Raw genomic sequence first — 19120 nt, 5'->3', positions numbered from 1 at the left:
ATTCTGCATCTCCTGATAAGAAATGATTGCTAAAACACATTCAATAAAGAAAGCAAAATGTAGAACAGTGTAACTGATGTGCCATCACTTACGTAGAAGAATAAAAATAAATCCTAGGAAATATGAATATTTTGCTTATACATGCATGGAGTATTTCTAGAAGGAATCACAAGAACCCAGTAGTTATCCCAATGGCTCATGCATGGTGGAAGTGTAATTTTTTTTGTTGTAATTTTTTTACTAAGTACCTTTTGTTATCTTAATTTTGTGCCATGGGTATGTGTTACCTATGTAAAAACTAGAAACTTAACATATAACATTTTAAAACAATGGCTGGGTGTGGTGGCTCATGCCTGTAATTCTTGTGCTTTAGGAGGCCAGGAGTTCACAATCAGCCTGGGCAATATAGTGAGACCCTGTCTCTACAAAAAACAATTTTAAAACATTTCAAAACCAAATGAAATCTATGAGCCACTTTATTTGCCTTTATTTTTTGGTGGCCATTTTGGGGTTTGCTTTTTTTTTTCCCAGCTATCTTTCCCCTTCTTGCTTTGTCTGTGTTGATGATTTTCTCTCTTTTTCCCTTCTCCTCTCTGTTTCCCTTGCCCCACCTCTATCTAATACATCAACAACAAAACAACAACAATTAGCATCTACCACCAATTTAGCATATACCAATAACTGTCTTTAATGGATAGGATTTCATTTAATTCCCACAACCACCCCTAGATGGTTAAGTATTATTTGCCACAGTTTACAAATGAGGAAACGCAGGCACAGAGAATTGAAGTGCCTTGCCCAAACCCACACAAGTTGTAAATGATGGAGCTGGGATTTAAACCAAGTGTACCTCTGCAATGCATGTTTTTTCTAGTAAACCATACTGCCTGTGATATGGAATAAGTACACATATTTTTTCCTTAACTTTTGAATAAAGTATGATGACCTTTGTTTCTAATTTGTAAATCAAATAAGCTTAATATTTTATATGGCTTTTAAAAAGCACACATACAAAGAACATTTTATAAATTAAACTGTTCTTTACTTCTAAATCCTTGATGATTATTTCCAACACACAAATTCCAAGGAAATCCCAGCTTTCACTCATTTACCATCCTGTGCACCAACCAAGTACTCGAATTCACGCTATTCCTTAGCACAAGAAAGATGGAGCCCTCAAGAAACTCTCAATCAGTTGGGGAGAAAATAATAACAGTATTAATAGCTCATGTTTACTGGGCCCCTACAATGTGCCAGGCAGATGCCAAGCACTTTACATAGGTTCTGACAACTCTGTGACATAAGGTGCAACTGCTACTTCCATTTTTAAAATGAGAACAATTAAGCCCAGATGTTAATAACTTCCCAGCAGACCTCAGCTTAGAAAATACAGAACAAGGATTTGAACCCAGGCAGGTTGGCTCCAGAGCCTGTGCCATCACAACACTGCCCGGAAACAGATTAGTACAGTACATGGCCCTGCGGGAGAGCCCAGAGGAGAACCCGCACTATTCCTGGAAATGGATCAGCAGAGGCTTCCGGGAGGATCGAGGCATGATCTGAGTCTTGACAGAAGTTCAGAACATAGAGACGTCACGGCATTCTACCCTGCACTGAAACTGTTCTAAAAAGACTGGCATGTTTTGAAGAGAGAAAAAAAAAAAAAAAATGTAGCATACAGTCTCATGTGACCTGCCTGGGAGCTGTGCCATGCAATGGAACCAAATTTCTATCAGGGAGTTTTACATTTTACTCAATATTCTGAAGTTTAGCTATCACACAGTAAAGTACCAGTCAGGTTCCTGTCATCAGTGGGTACTGTTGGAAGAGGACAGGGAATTGGATTTAAGGACACTGTTTGTTCTTCTAATGCAACATTGTAGAAATATGTAGCAGAACCGTAACAGAGATGAATCATAAGGAGGACACAGCAAAGACGCTATGCCAAGAATAATATTAGGAGAAGTGACGTTCTGTCATTCTGGTACAGTTAAGAGTAAACTTGTGATCTAAGAAGCAGCAATCCTTTAGAGACCCTAAGAACTCTTCAGGGCTCTCCTCATCCTGTCCACTCAGCACCCCAAAGCCAGCCTCTTCATTAGTCAGCTCTGGATGGGACAGACAGTGACAAAGCAGAAATCCCTAGGCCCCTGCGCTGCTGCTCTGCAGCAGCAAACTCCCTCACTGTGACTAATTTTCTGCCTCTAATTTATCCCATGGCTCAAAAGAGCTGGGCTCAGCCTCTGCCTTGATCCATCAAGCCATGATCCAGCGCGTGGCTGGGGGAAGTCTGAGTGCATATAATTCTGTAGGACAAGGTGTGTCCTGTACACATCTTAACTCTCCCTCATTCAGGTGGCAGCCTGTGCCTATCTGTTTATAAAAGTGGCAGCCTTCATTCTGAGGTATAGAAGCAGCATACTTTGACCAGAACAATCTCTTTCCTTAAAAAGCTTTGTGTTCAATTGTCTTTGAAATGAGAGAAGATCAAATAATCCTTAATGGCTTTGATACATCCTTTTCTTATACTCCCCAAATAGTACTCATACAATATAACTAATCTCTGGATTGGATTGATTTTGCCTTCAAAATATTCTTTCATTTCCTTGGGCCCACTTATGTGCTGGAAGATATTTAACAACTAACTGAGGAACAGAGGGAAGGGAGGGCTCTGATTGTAGCATTTGCCAATTTCCATGGTGTAATGTTTCCACCCTAATTTCAAGTTACCATCAGGAGTCACTTAATGTAGAGTTGGGAAGAGATCAGTACAGTTGGCTCTCTTGAACCGGAGCCAGCCAGCTCCTGCACAACCATGCCTGGGCTCCTCCATCTGGTCTCACGCTGAGATGTTTGCAACAGCCTCTGAGCCCACCTCCCAGACTACAATCCCCTGGGGTCCTCTTCATGCTCACTCAGATGAAATACTTTTATCATGTCACTTCTTCTAACAACCCTACCCCCAATTTACCCACCCCATTTTACCTCTTCTCCCAAAGACTAATGAACTTTTTCATGATTCTGGGATCATGCATCATCTCAGGTAAATCATTTAACCTCTCTGAACTTCAGTTTCTTATCCATAAAGTGAGAATAAAATAGTCACCTCCATAGAGTGAAGTTTAAATGAATTAATGTGTGTAAAGCATCTAGCCCAGCACCTGGCATCCACTAAATACCTGATTAATCCTACATGTCAATTACTCAAAGTACCTTAGAAGGAAAACAATGGTGTGGTTATAGAATTCAAGGGCCACGAATCCTCACAGGACTTCACTCAGTACCTCAAAACTATTCCACATTGGTGCTTACTATTATATTTTTGATGAGCTCTAGAGAGAGAAGAAATGCTAAAAAACCCAATGGTAGCCCATTTTAGCTTCTCAGAATCCTCAAGCAAGACCATGGCCAAACACTCAAACTCCTTCCCTGACCATTATCAAGGGAAGCTCTCTGCGTCGTGGTGGGTCTTCCTTCTGCTTCCACAGGAAATGTAGTTTCTCTTGCACAAGCAACACAATCACAATAAGTGAGAGGTCACCTGAGGGAGATACAACCAGACCTGGAGATGGAAAGGAGAGAAATGTTGCAAGACTACAAAGTCCTTATCAAGGTGTCCATTTTTTTGCTTTGCAAAACAGACCTCGATAAGAAATGTCAATGTATTACAGGTAACGGACCACACAAGATGAGAAGAGATGATGATGCCATCGTTCATGACCACTCTCCATACGTCCGGCCACCAAGGAAGAGCAATGAGCTACTGATACCCATCGTGGGGTCCAACCAAAGCATGGCTATGTCCCAGAACCAGCTGAAAAGCAAAGTTCAGCCGAACTGCAAACTCATTTTCATGATGTCAAACAATTTGCACAACTTGATTTAGGGATTACACTGATCCATGAACAACAAGTAAGTTAACCCCTCCAGGAAGCCCAGTGATTATGTTAAATGCATCTTATCTCCATTAAGACATGAACTCTTTCCCTGTGCCTTAACAAGTGAATCGTGTGCATATGCAGGAGTCATCTGTAACCTCACTTGATGTTTCCCCGCTGAACTCTGACTGGTATACCTATAGCCATTACTCACCTCACCTCTACTCAGAGTTATCCAGAACATTACGCATACAAAGGAGTATAAATAGGGAAAGTAGGTTATCAAATACCATAGATGACATTTTCCCATTACACCTAGATACATATGAAAAAATGTAAAAATGACTAGAGTGATTATACCATAGTGATAATGATTACTACTGGGTTCTAAGATTATGTATTTTATAATTTTTTTCTTTTTGTTTATCTCTCTTTTCTGCTTTCTACATTGAAAATGTATTACTTGCTTTTAAATTAAAAACACTTAATTTGAATACCTCATATGAGTGTGGCCTTACAGGCCTGGGTACCCAGGAAGCCTGGGCCGGCCTGTATAATAATCAAGAAATAATTAATTGTATAATAATTAAGCTTATATAATAATTAAGAAATCTGCTACCTCCTTTCAGGTAGCAGCCCTTACCAGGGCTCTAGCATCTCCTGAATCAGTTTAGTCTCCCTGAGGCCACCAAGATGTGGGCATGTCAAAATGGGTGGCACCCAGCCCAGTCAAAGCACTTCCACTAACAGGCCCTTGAGTGGGAACTAGAAGACAGCATCAGGCTTTGGGCTTTCAAGAAGTATTTCTTAATTTAGAGACTCCTGTTCCTATAGTCCCATTAAGAGTAGGTTCTTGATTAATAAGCATGGTTCATAAGATCCACAGAACCACAGAATCCTGGAGCTAGGAAGGAATTCAGCAAACCCCTAAGGTGGGAGAGTACTTTGCCCCAAATCCTCAGTTCATCGTCATCTGAACACTCTCATCTGCCAACAGCTACACTCCCCAAACACAAGAAGCCAAGGATTTGGCAATGCAGTAAAAAGACAAGCCTAATTCAGGGAAACCCTACATTCAGCCAAAATTTTTTGCTGGCAGCATAAAACTCCCACTTCCTTCTGAATCCTGCAATCTAAATCAAGTCAAGAAGGGCAACAGGGCTTTTACAAGCCTGGCCAACTGAGTGCCCACACAATGTCAGACAGAAACAGCCGAGGACCCAAAGTTCCGTCTGACACCTGCCCTGCCCCTGACTGCATACCTGGTGTCTTCAGTAGTTTCACTGGGCCCATGGTGAACAAACTTAACACAGAGAAGAAGTGGGCATGACAGCCTCTCTATTGGTTGTCCTAAAGAGATATGAGGATCTGAGGCACTTGGCAACTGCTTAGGCAGCAAGCCCCCAAACAAGCCTTTGGCAATAGGAAGCCATTTCCACACATCCAGATCACTTTCCAAGCTGATGGGTGACTTCCCTCCTGTCCCCACCTCTCCCCAACCCCTGTCTCACCCACAGAAAACTAGCACATAGAAAATATGGCTTCCAGGGTGAGAAATACAGGGAATCCACAGTGCCCTTGGGGGACACAGTAATGTGGCTCCAACATAGACCACTGTACAGATCCAGTAGCACAGGAAGAGCTGCAGGCCTGGGAGAAAAGTGACAGCAGATGGCTGGTCCAGGCTTCCTGGGTACGCAGGCCTGTAAGGCCACACTCATATGAGGCAGGCAGCACCCTTTGGAACCATATCTATGGTAGGTCTATAGTCCAAGGGCTCCACTCTGTGCCACACACATCCACACACACACATAGGTACACACAACATAGAATTCAATAGCTTGAAGAAATCGCCTATGATTCTTTGACTTGCTTACCTGGATCTGAATTCTTCCGTAACATTTTAAATCAATCCAGGTGTACCCATCTTCAGAAATAATGGATCCCAATGTCTCAGAATTACAGAGTCCTCAACATGTCCAAAGCATGTCGTGGAAATTATTCCACCGTGAAGACTAGAATAGCCTAACCCTCTTCATGGATTCAGCTTGCTAGTTCAGAGGGACTAAGACATTCTCTTTTTAGCAAATAACTAACCAAAAGGGCAGGGAAGGGAGGTAAAAGACGTCATAACCAGGCCAGTAGAATCCCCTGGTCTGGCCATTACATGTGATGATTTCAAATGGGTTCTTAGTACCTTAATTTTGAGGGAAAAGAGTAGAGGAAACCAGCCAATGCTTTGCATGCTTAGTTTCTGCCTATGACACTGAACTCAGAGAACTGAGATCTTTGGAGAAACCAAAGATGGCTCAAATGACTCGTGATAATAAATGAACGTATTACTGCTAGCTGACAAATTGAAGTTTCCTAATTATAAAGCAGAACCAGCAGCCACCACCATAGAAAGCCTATCCCACAGATGGAGAAGAGGCAAAGCACTGAAACTCAGTCTGAGGGACCTACCCAGCCATGGGGGCAGGGCCAAATGGGGCTTCTTCAGAATCAGCAAAGCAATTTTTCTCATCAGCAAACCAGCTTCAGAAAAGTCTGCAATCAGGGCACTCTCTTCCAGGCCTAGATACCCAGGGAAAGGGGTATAGGGGTATCCCAAGGCAAAGAGAGTCTACACTTTTTGACCCGGGAAAGGCTACTTCCCTCCCAAGATGCCTAGGATTTTCCACTTCAGCAGGGGGAACGTAAGTCACACAGCAAAACAATGAGGACACAGAACAGATGACCTCCCTATAGAGTTTTGGATGAGAAACACAGCAGGGCAGATGTGTCCCTCCCCTAGTCTAGGAGGAGCTAGGTCCAGCCCCTGCACATCCTCCCCATCAGAAAAGCTGAGGCCAGACCAAGAATTCACCAGACCAAGGAGCTACAACAGGACATCAGAGCTGAGGCTGCAAAGCCAGGACTGAGACCAGACCAGGCAGGAAACTGTCAAGAGCTTTGGTCACCAGGCCTGGCTGCCCTCCAATATGAGCTGGCACTTTCCAAATTGACATACCACATGTCCCTAATATTCTCTCTTCAAGTAATACCACCATCAAAGCAGGACATTTCCCAGAGCCTTCTTCAAGCCTGGTGTCTGCTCAGTGGGACTCAATCCCAGAAGAAGCTGTTAAATCACCCACTGTTTCAGTTTACAAACTTATTACAACTTGGTAACAAGCGAAACTACATTCTGACAGCAACTGCAAGTTCCCTAGTACCCCGGACTTCCCGTTTTTTCTTGCTGTACTCCCTCCTGTTAAATCACAGACTCATCCATCTCCAACCCCCAGAATATAGAGAAAGAGCACAACACTACATCTTAACTCCTGAAACGTGGAGAACACTTCTCCTTCTGAGAGCTTACGTACCAAATGGAAGCTACTTTTCCCCTTTGGTATTAATAGATTCTGTATGTATTACTAGATTCTGAACTGGACTCCACCACCACGTAGGAAAGCAGTCATGGGTGGTAATTCTGGGAGATCCAGATAGGACATGCCAGTCCTACACGGGTGGCATAGGAAGCCAAGTTGCTGCTTCCTCCCTGTGTACTCCCATTTGTCCGGACTCTCTTAATCTCAGCTGGTGCTCGCTTCAAATCAGCTGTGATGCAATCCAGCAACTAAAGTATTTAGTTAATAAATGCTGACAGCACAGCCTCTTCGGGTCACGTATGCATACTAAAATACGGGGAGAGTTGCAGGGAGGAGGGATATATGGGAAATCTCTGTACCTTCCTCTTGATTTTGCTATGACCTAAAACTGCCCTTTAAAAACAACGAGGGGTTGGGCACGGTGGTTCACGCCTGTAATCCCAGCTCTTTGGGAGGCCGAGGCAGGTGGATCACCTAAGGTCAGGAGTTCAAGTCCCGCCTGGCCAACACGGCAAAACCCCCGTTTCTCCTAAAAATACAAAAGGTAGCCGGGCGTGCATCTGTAGTCCCAGCTACTCAGGAGGTTGAGGCAAGAGAATTGCTTGAACCTGGGAGGGGACAGTTGAAGTGAGCCAAGATCATGCCATTGCACTCCAGCCTGGATGACAGAGCAAGACTCCTTCTCAAGAGAAAAAAACAAAACAAAACAAGAAAAAACAAGGAATGAGCTCTCCAAGCGAAAAATCCATTGAGATGCAAAGGAAGGAAGCTATCATTGTGGGATTGCGCATGTTACATTAACGTTTTTGGAGCAAGGGAGAGCTCATCTCTCCCACAAGCAAATTCTAGCCCAAGGCATTGATACTAATAAAGTGCCATGCTGTGATGTGCAGGGGCAGACAGCGTCCCCAGGCTCCCTGCACGCATGCATTCCCACAGTTTGCCCTTTCTTGACCCCAGAAGCATCAGGCCCCTTCACCCTCGAGGGCCACTCTCAGGAGTTTGAATTAATGGCAATCACCATGCACAGGGAAGGCTGTGGACTTCTGACATAAAAACACTTAGCGGAAGGCTTGGAAAAAGTCTAGTAGGAGCAAGACACAAGCTGGACTAATTATCTAAAACAAGAGACCTGTTTTGAGGATCTTAATGTTCTCAAAAAAGAGAGAAAATTATTATTATTTTTCATTTTGCACTTTGTGCCATAAGGCATTTTCAACAAAACACAGAATCTCATTTCTTTCTAGGGAAAACGATTGGGAGACCAGCTCATTGCTGGTACAGAAGCCTGGCTCATTCATAATTCCTTCATAGGCACCAGGTGAACTGATAGAGCCAAGCTGGAAGAGTTCTCCAAGGCAGAGACTGTAAGCCAAGGAATGTTCAAAGAGCTAGCATGTATTGTGGGATTACTATGCGCCAGGAATTTTTTTATATTGCATCATGTTCCATGTTCACAACAGCCCTAGAAGGGAAGAACTATTATTATCCCCGTTTTACAGGTGAACAAACAAGGGCACAGATCCCTGATATAACAGCCAGGATCAAACAGCTGGGAAGACGAGAAAATCTTTCCCAGGCTAGGATAACAGAGGGTTTGCTTGAAAATACAGGCGATTAGGTGCTACCTCTGAAAAAAGGAGCCAGGATAGGAAGGAGACACTTTTCCCTATATGCCCTGATGTCCTATTTGAACATTTTATTATGAACACGAACTTCCTATTTAAAAAAACACTTTTTATTGAAAAGATAAATCTGTGTGTTGTATTATGTCACTCAGTTTAAGTACTTGAAATTCATTGAATTGTATTTTCTAAAAAATCGATATTTGAGCAAAAGCAATCTCACATTACATAGACAGAACACAATGCACGGCTGCGGAGCTGGGAGCAGTGGCTTTGTTTCATGCAGGAAAGAGAACTTGGTTCAGGAGTGTCTACGTTGCTTAAGACCAGAGAGCACTAAAAGCGAAACCATCTAGCCATCCTCCCCCATTTTCATTTTCACACCAAAAAATCCCACCGCGGCAGAAGACCACTGTCTCTCTGTTTAGACAATCGGTGAAGAATGGATGACCTCACTTTCCCCAACAGGCGGGTCCTGAAATGTTATGCACAAAACAAAACTTGAGTAAATGCCCAACAGAGGTCACTGTTTTATCGATCTTGAAGAGATCTCTTCTTAGCAAAGCAAAGAAACCGATTGTGAAGTTAACACCATGTTTGGTAAATAAGTGTTTTGGTTTTGTGCAAGAGTCTGGTTTCAGCCTGAAGCCATCTCAGAGCTGTCTGGGTCTCTGGAGACTGGAGGGACAGCCTAGTCTAGAGCCCATTTGCATGAGACCAAGGATCCTCCTGCAAGAGACACCTTCTGAGGGAAGAGGGCTTCTGAACAAGCTTGACCCAATAAGAAATCTTTGGGTGCCAATGGGGAAGCAGGTTCAGAGCCCAGAGCCGTGCCTACGTCCATACTTTCCTTGTAGCTTCTTCTGATTTCAAATCAAGCCTTACAGGGAGAGGGAGCTATAAACACAAGCTCTAGAAGATGCCACAAGGTCCTCCTTTGACATCCCCAACAAAGAGGTGAGTTGTATTCTCCCCCTTTCTTCCCTGAACCAAGTGGGCTTTAGTAATTTCAGGGCTCCAGGAGACCCAGTGGAACAGTGGTGAAGAGACTCAGGTGGCAATGGGGAAAGCACTGGCAGCACAAGGCAAGCTTCTGGCAGAGAGAGCAAAGTCTTCACTGGGAGGATTCCCAAGGGGTCACCTGGGAGAGGGCAGGGTAGCAGCCAGCCTCCTCTAAGTGGGTTGAAGAAGGTGAAGAGGAAAGTGGCAGAAGCCACGCGGTGGCAAAAAGGAGTCACACACTCCACCTGGAGACGCCTTGAAGTAACTGCACGAAATTTGAGGGTGGCCAGGCAATTCTACAACAGCTGGTCACAGGGAGAGCCAGAACACAGAAGAACTCAGACGACTGGTAGCATTACCTTCTTCCTAACTCCAGGCTGGGGGGCTGCGATGGAGTCAGAGGAAACTCAGTTCAGAACATCGTCAGTTTTTACAAATACAAATTAACTGGAATGCTAAATTCTAGCCTGTTAATCTGGTCACTGAATTTTTTTTTTTTTTTCAAAAAACATAGCTTTAGCTTATTTTTTTTCTCTGTGTAAAACTTCGTGCATGACTTCAGCTTTACTCTTTGTCAAGACATGCCAAACTGCTGAGTCACTAATAAAAGAAAAAAAGAAAGTAAAGGAAGAGTGATTCTGCTTCTTAGCGCTAGCCTCAGTGACGACCTAAGCTGCACTTTTCCCCCTAGTTGGGTCTTGCGATGCTAAAGGACGTCACATTGCACAATCTTAATGTTTCCAATCAGCCCCACCCGCTCTGGCCCCACCCTAACCCTCCAACAAAGATTTATCAAATGTGGGATTTTCCCATGAGTCTCAATATTAGAGTCTCAAGCCCCAATAAATATGAGACTGGAGATGTCTGAGACTCATTCTGCCCTCGAGCCCACCAGGAACGAAAGAGAAGCTCTATCTGCCCTCCAGGAACCCAGATATGAACTCCGTCTCCACAAGTAAGTGCAGGAAATCCCTAGCCCTGGAACGGCCAGCGGCGGTCGAGCCCTGTGTGAGGGAGGGGTGTGTGGCCCAGCGAGGGCTGGCGGGCGGCCAGCAGCAGAGGCAGGCTCCCAGCTGTGCTGTCAGCTCACGCCGCCGCTCACTCCCCTCTGGCACAGGCGCCTTCGGTCCAGTTGCCTTCTCCCTGGGGCTGCTCCTGGTGTTGCCTGCTGCCTTCCCTGCCCCAGTACTCCCAGGAGAAGATTCCAAAGATGTAGCCGCCCCACACAGCCAGCCACTGACCTCTTCAGAACGAATTGACAAACACATTCGGTACATCCTCGACGGCATCTCAGCCCTGAGAAAGGAGGTGGGTAGGCTTGGCAAAGGGGCTGAAGGGCCCGTGTGCGCATGCGTTCCCCTTGCCCCTGTCTGTGGACTGGGGCTGCCCGCATTAGGAGGTCTTTGCTGGGTTCTAGGGCACTGTAGATTTGAGGCCAACGGGGCCGACTAGACTGACTTCTGTATTTATCCTTTGCTGGTCTCAGGAGGTTCCTTTCCTTTCTGGAAAATGCAGAATGGGTCTGAAATCCATGCCCACCCTTGGCATGAGCTGAGGGTCATTGCTTCTCAGGGCTTCCTTTTCCCTTACCAAAAAATAAGGTCTGTTAAGCTCCTTTTTGTCCCTTGGGCTTTGGAAGGACTAGAAAAGTGCCACCTGAAAGGCATGTTCAGCTTCTCAGAGCAGTTGCAGTACTTTTTGGTTATGTAAACTCAATGGTTAGGATTCCTCAAAGCCATTGCAGCTAAGATTCATACCTCAGAGCCCACCAAAGTGGCAAATCATAAATAGGTTAAAGCATCTCCCCACTTTCAATGCAAGCTATTTTGGTCCTGTTTGGTAGAAAGAAAAGAACACAGGAGAGGAGATTGGGAGCCCACACTCGAATTCTAGTTCTGCCAAACCAGCCTCGTGATCTTGGGTAAATTCCCTACCACCTCTGGACTCCATCAGTAAAACTGGGGGTGGACTAGGTGATCTCATAGGTCCTTCCAGCTGGAACACTCTATGGTTTGAAGTATATTCACCTAATTATTGTCAAAATTGCTGTTATTAAATATCTACTGTGCGCCAGACACTTTAAATAAGTATTGTGTCTAATCTTCAAAATTTGCAAGGAAGGTTTTTGGAGATAAGGAAACTGAGACTAAGGATTAAGTAACACACCTGAAGTCACAGGTGAGCTTGGAACTGAACCCAAGTGTGCCCCCACTCCACTGGAATTTGCTTGCCAGTATGCCAATGAGTTGTGGCTTCATTTTTCTTAGAGACTTTCCTGGCTGTGGTTGAACAATGAAAAAGCCCTCTAGTGGTGTTTGTTATAGGGGCACTTAGGTGATAACAATTCTGGTATTCTTTCCCAGACATGTAACAGGAGTAACATGTGTGAAAGCAGCAAAGAGGCACTGGCAGAAAACAACCTGAACCTTCCAAAGATGGCTGAAAAAGATGGATGCTTCCAATCTGGATTCAATGAGGTACCAACTTGTCACACTCACTTTTCACTATTCCTTAGGCAAAACTTCACCCTCTTGCTTGCAGTGCCTGTATACATATAGATCCAGTCAGCAATAAAAAGGGGGTAAATGTAAAGATGTTATGTAAATTTCATGAGGAGGCCAACTTCAAGCTTTTTTAAAGGTAGTTAATTCTTGGACCAGTATGGCCAGAGATGGTCCCACTGTGTTGAGATTTTAACAACTGTCAAATGTTTAAAACTCCCACAGGTTTAATTAGTTCATCCTGGGTAAGGTGGTCTCAGGGCCTTTTCCCTCTCTGGCTGCCCCTGGCAGGGTCCAGGTCTGCCCTCCCTCCATGCCCAGCTCATTCTCCACAGTGAGATAACCTGCACTGACTTCTGATTATTTTATAAAAGGAGGTTCCAGCCCAGCATTGACAAGGGCAAGAGTGTATGAAGAACATTAAGGGGGAGAATCAGAGAAGGATCCCCACTGCCACATTCTAGCATCTGTTGGGCTTTGGGTAAAACTAATTACATGGGGCCTCTGATTGTCTAGTTATTTCAAATGATGCTGTCCAATGTCCCAAAACATGCTGCCTAAGAGGTACTTGAAGTCCTCTAGATGAGCAGAGGGAAAATACGTCAGATTGTGGCAGTTTTAACTTTTCAAATTGATTCTATCTCCTGGCAATAACCAATTTTCCCACCATCTTTCCTCTCAGGAGACTTGCCTGGTGAAAATCATCACCGGTCTTTTGGAGTTTGAGGTATACCTAGAGTACCTCCAGAACAGGTTTGAGAGCAGTGAGGAACAAGCCAGAGCTGTGCAGATGAGTACAAAAGTCCTGATCCAGTTCCTGCAGAAAAAGGTGGGTGTGTCCTCCTTCCCTCACCTTGGTGTGGGGGAAGACAGGCTCAAAAGACAGTGTCCTGGACAACTCAGGGATGCAATGCCACTTCCAAAAGAGAAGGCTACATGTAAACAAAAAAAGTCTGAGAAATAGTTTCTGATAGTTACTGTTAAATCTTTTTTTGTTTGGTTGGCTCTCTTCTGCAAAGGATATCAATAACTGTACTTTAAACTATATTAACTGAGGTGGATTTTAACATCAATTTTGAATAGTGCAAGAGATTAAAAAAAAAAAAGGGCAGAAAGAAGTACATCCATCCCCACCCAGTGATGCACAGAAACAAAGACCAAGGGGCATAAAATGATTTTAAGATTTTAGTTATTGCCAAGTGGCATTCTTCTCATTGTAGTTATTTCAACTCTTTTTCCTACCTTTTACCAGAGAGTTAGTTCAGAGAAATGGTCAGAGATTCAAGTCTGGAAAGAGGTACCAAGGGCTTTGGCCACCAGTAGCTGGCTATTCAAACAGCAAGGAGTAAAGAGTTGCTGGCTAGCATGTGGAGAAGCCAAAGCTCAATAAGTAAGGGCCTAGAAGGAAACCCTTGGTGCTGATCCTGCCTCTGCCATTTCTACTTGTTTGCCTTATGCCAGGGTTTCTCCTATGTGAATGTGCATGGGAATTCCCTGGGCATCTTGTTGTGGTGTAGAGTCTGACTTGGCAGGCCTTGGGTGGGTTTGAGGGTCATATTTCTAGCAGGCTTATATCCCTGGTGATGCTACAGAATTCCAGGACCACACTGGGAGGTTTAAGGCCTTCCATAAGTTACTTATCCCATCTGGTGGGTCTATGGAAAGGTGAAAGTTTCCCAGTCCTCTTTACACCACCAGATCACTGGTCTTTCAACAGATCCTAAAGGGATGGTGAGAGGGAAACTGGAGAAAAGTATTAGATTTAGAGGCCACTGAAGAACCCATATTAAAATGCCTTTAAGTATAGGTTCTTCATTCATATACTAAATATGAACTATGTGCCAGGCATTATTTCATATGACGGAATACAAACAAATAAGATAGTGATGCTGGTCAGGCTTGGTAGTTCATGCCTGTATTCCCTAAACTTAGGGAGCCTAAGGTGAGAACTCCTTGAACTCCTAAGGCCAGGAGTTCAAGACTAGCCTGGACAACAAAGCGAGACCCCATCACTACAAAAACACAAAACCAAACAAACAAAAAGATAGTGGTGCTTCCCTCAGGATGTTTGTGGTCTAATGGGAGACAGAACAGCAAAGGGATGATTAGAAGTTAGTTGCTGTGAGCCAGGCACAGTGCTGATATAATCCCAACACTTTGGGAGGCTGAGGTGGGTGGATCACTTGAGGCCAGGAGTTTAAGACCAGCCTGGCCAACAATGTAAAACCCCATCTCTACTTAAAAATACAAAAAAATTACGCAAGCATGGTGGCGCACACCTGTAACCCAGCTACTCAGGAGGCTGAGGCACGTGAATCGCTTGAACCCAGGAGGAGGTTGCTGTGCACCACTGCACTCCAGCCTGGGTGACAGAGTGAGACCCTGCCTCAAAAAAAAAAAAAAAGAAGAAGAAGTTCGTTGCTGTGGAAGGATCCTACTCAGAGCAGGCACCCCAGTTAATCTCATTCACCCCACATTTCACATTTGAACATCATCCCATAGCCCAGAGCATCCCTCCACTGCAAAGGATTTATTCAATATTTAAACAAGCCTTTTTGCTTTCATTTTCCTTCAGGCAAAGAATCTAGATGCAATAACCACCCCTGAACCAACCGCAAATGCCAGCCTGCTGACGAAGCTGCAGGCACAGAACCAGTGGCTGCAGGACATGACGACGCATCTCATCCTGCGCAGCTTTAAGGAGTTCCTGCAGTCCAGCCTGAGGGCTCTTCGGCAAATGTGACATGGGCACCTCAGAGTGTTGTTGTTCATGAACATTCCTTCTTCTGGTCAGAAACCTGTCCACGGGGCACAGAACTTATGTTGTTCTCTATGGAGAACTAAAAGTATGAGCGTTAGGACACTATTTTAATTATTTTTAATTTATTAATATTTAAAGATGTGAAGCTGAGTTAATTTATGTAAGTGATATTTATATTTTTATGAAGTACCACTTGAAATATTCTATGTATTAGTTTTGAAATAACAATGGAAAGTGGCTATGTAGTTTGAATATCCTTTGTTTCAGAGCCAGATCATTTCTTGGAAAGTGTAGGCTTACCTCAAATAAATGGCTAACTTATACATATTTTTTAAAGAAATATTTATATTGTATTTATATAATGTATAAATGGTTTTTATACCAATAAATCACATTTTTAAAAATTCAGCAACTTAGTCTGTGTGTGTCACGTGAAGCTTAATAAAAACAAGTTTCATGTCACTGCCACCACCACCAAAAAAAAGCTATAATCAATCACATGATATATATACATAAAAGCACCTACTACATGCCAGGCATCATTAAATGTGTTGCATCCATCACGTCATTTAACGCCAGCACTTGCACACTGCTTTCTGGTTGTGGAAGTCTAACTGATTTATCTAAGCCACCCAGCTGGAAGGTCAGGCAGGGGCCCAGATTTGAAATCCAAGTCTACCTACCTACAGGTCCTCTACTCTTAACTTGTAAGTCCCATTGCCTCCCAGGAACTGAGGGATGATGTAGAAAATTCCAAAACATGTTAATATAGGGAATATCTATAAACCTGCAATCAAAGTCTTTGGGACTATACAACCACTGCATAAGGTATAACAATGTACAAGCTTCCAGATAATAACTAGAAGTTCTGCCTCCCTCTCCTGGGTTCCAAAGCACTGCACCTATCTACCTGTCAAAGCATCTACCACATTGTACCGCACCTTAAAATCAACGGTTTTTTCCTTCTCAGCCAGCATGTGGATGCCTCAAGAGAGCAGACTCCTTTCATGACTTAAAACTAATTTCAGGGGGAAAAAAAAAAGACAAGACAGGCACAGTGGCTCACGCCTATAATCCCAGCACTTTGGGAGGCTGAGGCAGGAGGATCACTTGAGGTCAGGAGACCAGCCTGGCCAACATGGCAAAATCCCATCTCTACTAAAAATACAAAAATTAGTTGGGCGTGGTGGCACATCTATAATCCCAGCTACTCAGGAAGCTGAAACATGATAATCACTTGAGCCCGGGAGGTAGACCCTGGGGCTGCACTCCATCCTGGGCGACAGAGGAAGATTGTGTCTCAAAATAATAATAATAATAACCAATAATTTTTTTAAAAAAAGACTCTTTCCTCTATTAATCTTTGCATCCTGTACCCATGGCCCCAAACCTGACCAATGAAGGCCCCAGTAAATATTTTTTGAGCAAAAAAAAAATATATAGATGATCAAAGATAAGAAAGATAAGAAGACACCTCAATTCTTGTAGCCATATAGCGTTAGGGGAAATCACTAATTCTGTGTTTTTATGTATCTTCATCTTAAGGAAAAATAGCAATTAGAAAGAAACATTCAAAGGACTTCCAGAGAAGGCAATGAATAGCCAGTGCATGTACACCTACCTCCATTTCCTTTGCCACTGGCAATAATCCTCATCTGCCCTCTCCCCTCCCCCATCCAGAGTGGTAGTGAGAGAGGCAATCTGGGCAACTTAACATGGCCTCGCTTATCCATCTCAACACGACACTGGGAATTTGGTGCAGATTTCCCCTTTCTAACCCCAGCAATATAAAAGTTCTGTCTCCTTATAAAGCTTTTCCCCACCCTACCCGCTACAGACTTCTTCCTCCAGGGGAGGAGTTCTTCTGGGTAAGGGAAAGTCCACAGAGGCCAAAAACCGAGAGCAGCTGAGCCAGAAAAGAGCCACATACCCTGATTTCTAGAAACCACGCATCACAAGTGGGCTTCCCAAAACTAGGGTCAAGTCAAAGAACAAAGAGAAATTGCGGTCAACTGATGCCTTCATTCTTCAAACAAAAATGGGTTGAGTATCATAGATAAGTCAGGGAAAGCTCGTGAGAAAGAAGTGAAAGGGTAGATATGATCCCTGCCCTCTTGTGCAGTACGCTATGGAAGGGAAAACAGATATTAAATAAAGAATGTAAGTGTGATGAGGTTTCCAAAAAGAAATGTGGGCTGTGCTGAGAACCCATACTAGGGGCACCGATAATGTAAGTGAGCCCTGGTTTGGCTGCTCACCACTCAAAAGCCAGACATGAAAGACAAGGATGGTGGGAGGAAAAGCCAGTTCATCAAAAAGCCAGTAAACCAATAAGATGGTGAGCTAGCATTTGAAAGTACCATCTTGAATTTTAAAATTTATCACAGTAGTTTTTAAAGAGAAACTTGGTATGGGAGATATGTGGGAGTGGTGTGTGGTGTAGGGTCTGTGTGTCTTGTTCTGATGGCTATCTCAGGTAACCGCCTGTCCGGAGGTCTGTTTGGCGTCATCTTAACTTCAGCCAGATGATGGATTCGTTGTTCATGATTCCTTCTAACCAGGAGGATTCTGCAATGGGGGCTCCCTGCCTCATTTGTTTAAAGATCAGCCTCTGGGATTTTTAAAGCAAGAGTATAATTAGATAAGCATGCATTGCCAGAGGGGAGTATCTAGAGAGGGAAGGAATGAAGAGGTTAGAGGAAAGAAAAGGAAGAAAAAGAAAGTGGGTGAGAGGCAGAGCAAGATAGCAGAATAGAAAGCTCCTCCAATGGTCCCCCTGGCAAGTTAACAACTTTTTCCCTCTGCTTTTCTCAAGCAGGAGTTTTGCCCCATAGCCACCACAAATGCCAAGTTAACAACCATCTGCACAGAAAAAAAAAAAAAAAAAAAAACACCTTCATAAGAATCAGAACTCAGGTGAGCACACATAGTACCTGGTTTTAACTTCATATCACTGGAAGAGGCACTGAAGAAATTAAAAATCAGTCCTGAATCACGATGCTACCCCTCCCCTATCCACAGCAGCAGTGGTATCATGTGGAGAATGCCTCTGGGCACTGGGAGAAGGAGAACGCATCAATTGTGGGGCATTGAACTCAGTACTGTCCTGTTAGAGGAGAAAGAAAAACCAGACTAAACTCAGCTGATGTCCACTCATAGAGGGAGCATTTAAACCAGCCCTAGCCCAAGCGGAATTGTCAATCCCAGCCGTCCAAACTTGAGTGGCCACAAACCTCACCACCGAGGGCCAAACTTGAAAGGCAGTCTAGGCCTCAAGGACTGCAACTCTTAGGCAAGTCCTAGGGCTGAACAAGGCCCAGAGACCTAGTGGACTGAGGGGACATGTGACATACTGTGATACCATCTGAGGCAGCCAAGGGAGTATTGGCTTCGCCCCTCTCCTAATCCTAGGCTGCACAAGTCATAGCTTCAAGAGAGATTTTTTCTTTCTGCTTGAGGAGAGAAGACAGAAGAGTGGGGAGGACTTTGCCCTACATCTTGGATACCAGTTCAGCTACAGCAGGATAGGGCACTAGTCAGAGTCATAAGGCCCCCGTTCCAGGCCCAAGCTCCAAGACAACGTTTCTAGACACATCCTAGGCTAGAAGGGAACCCATTGCCTTGAGTGAAAGGACCAGTCCTGGCAGCATTCATCACATGCTAACTGAAAAGCCCTTGGGCCCTGAATAACCAGTAGTGATACCCAGGTACTATGTCAAGGGCCTTGGGTGAGCCTCTTAGACTTGCTGGCTTCATGTGAGACTCAGTACATTACCAGCTGTGGTGGCTATGGGGCAAAACTCCTGCTTGAGAGAAGCAGAGGGAAAAGTAAACAGGGCTATATCTTGTTGCACCTTAGGTACCAACACTGCCACAAGGGGGTAGAGCACCAAGTGGGATCTTGAGTTCCCTGATTCTAAGACTTAACTCATAAGTGGCATTTCTAGACCTGCCGTGGGCCAGAGAGAGGCCTATTGCCCTG

The 19120-nt window shown here is 44.2% G+C and overlaps 1 protein-coding gene and 1 long non-coding RNA gene across 5 annotated transcripts; one reads left to right on the top strand and one right to left on the bottom strand.

The window, feature by feature from the left end:
• Nucleotides 1–8965: 8965 nt before the first annotated feature.
• Nucleotides 8966–11170, bottom strand: LOC111545051. The gene is made up of 2 exons (XR_002732326.1): nt 11118–11170; nt 8966–10261 (listed from the first exon to the last, which is right to left on the bottom strand). It is a non-coding gene; the product is annotated as an uncharacterized LOC111545051 (long non-coding RNA).
• On the top strand, nt 10696–15546 carry IL6 (interleukin 6). 4 transcript variants are annotated; one of them, XM_023215964.2, is made up of 5 exons: nt 10696–10831; nt 10994–11184; nt 12240–12353; nt 13060–13206; nt 14953–15546. In XM_023215964.2, the coding sequence occupies exons 1-5, from the start codon at nt 10813–10815 to the stop codon at nt 15118–15120; spliced, it is 639 nt and encodes a 212-aa protein (XP_023071732.1). In that variant the 5' UTR covers nt 10696–10812; the 3' UTR covers nt 15121–15546. The 4 variants fall into 4 exon arrangements, with proteins under 4 accessions (XP_023071732.1, XP_023071734.1, XP_031791902.1 ...); XM_031936042.1 differs by having other exon boundaries at nt 10756–10831; nt 11063–11184; nt 14953–15353; XM_023215966.2 differs by lacking the exon at nt 10994–11184 and having other exon boundaries at nt 10697–10831; nt 14953–15353.
• Nucleotides 15547–19120: the final 3574 nt, after the last annotated feature.

Source organism: Piliocolobus tephrosceles, chromosome 8 (assembly GCF_002776525.5).
Source record: "Piliocolobus tephrosceles isolate RC106 chromosome 8, ASM277652v3, whole genome shotgun sequence".
Lineage (NCBI taxonomy): Eukaryota > Metazoa > Chordata > Mammalia > Primates > Cercopithecidae > Piliocolobus > Piliocolobus tephrosceles.
The sequence above is the reverse complement of the archived record's forward strand: the minus strand, read 5'-3'. Positions and strand labels throughout refer to the sequence as shown.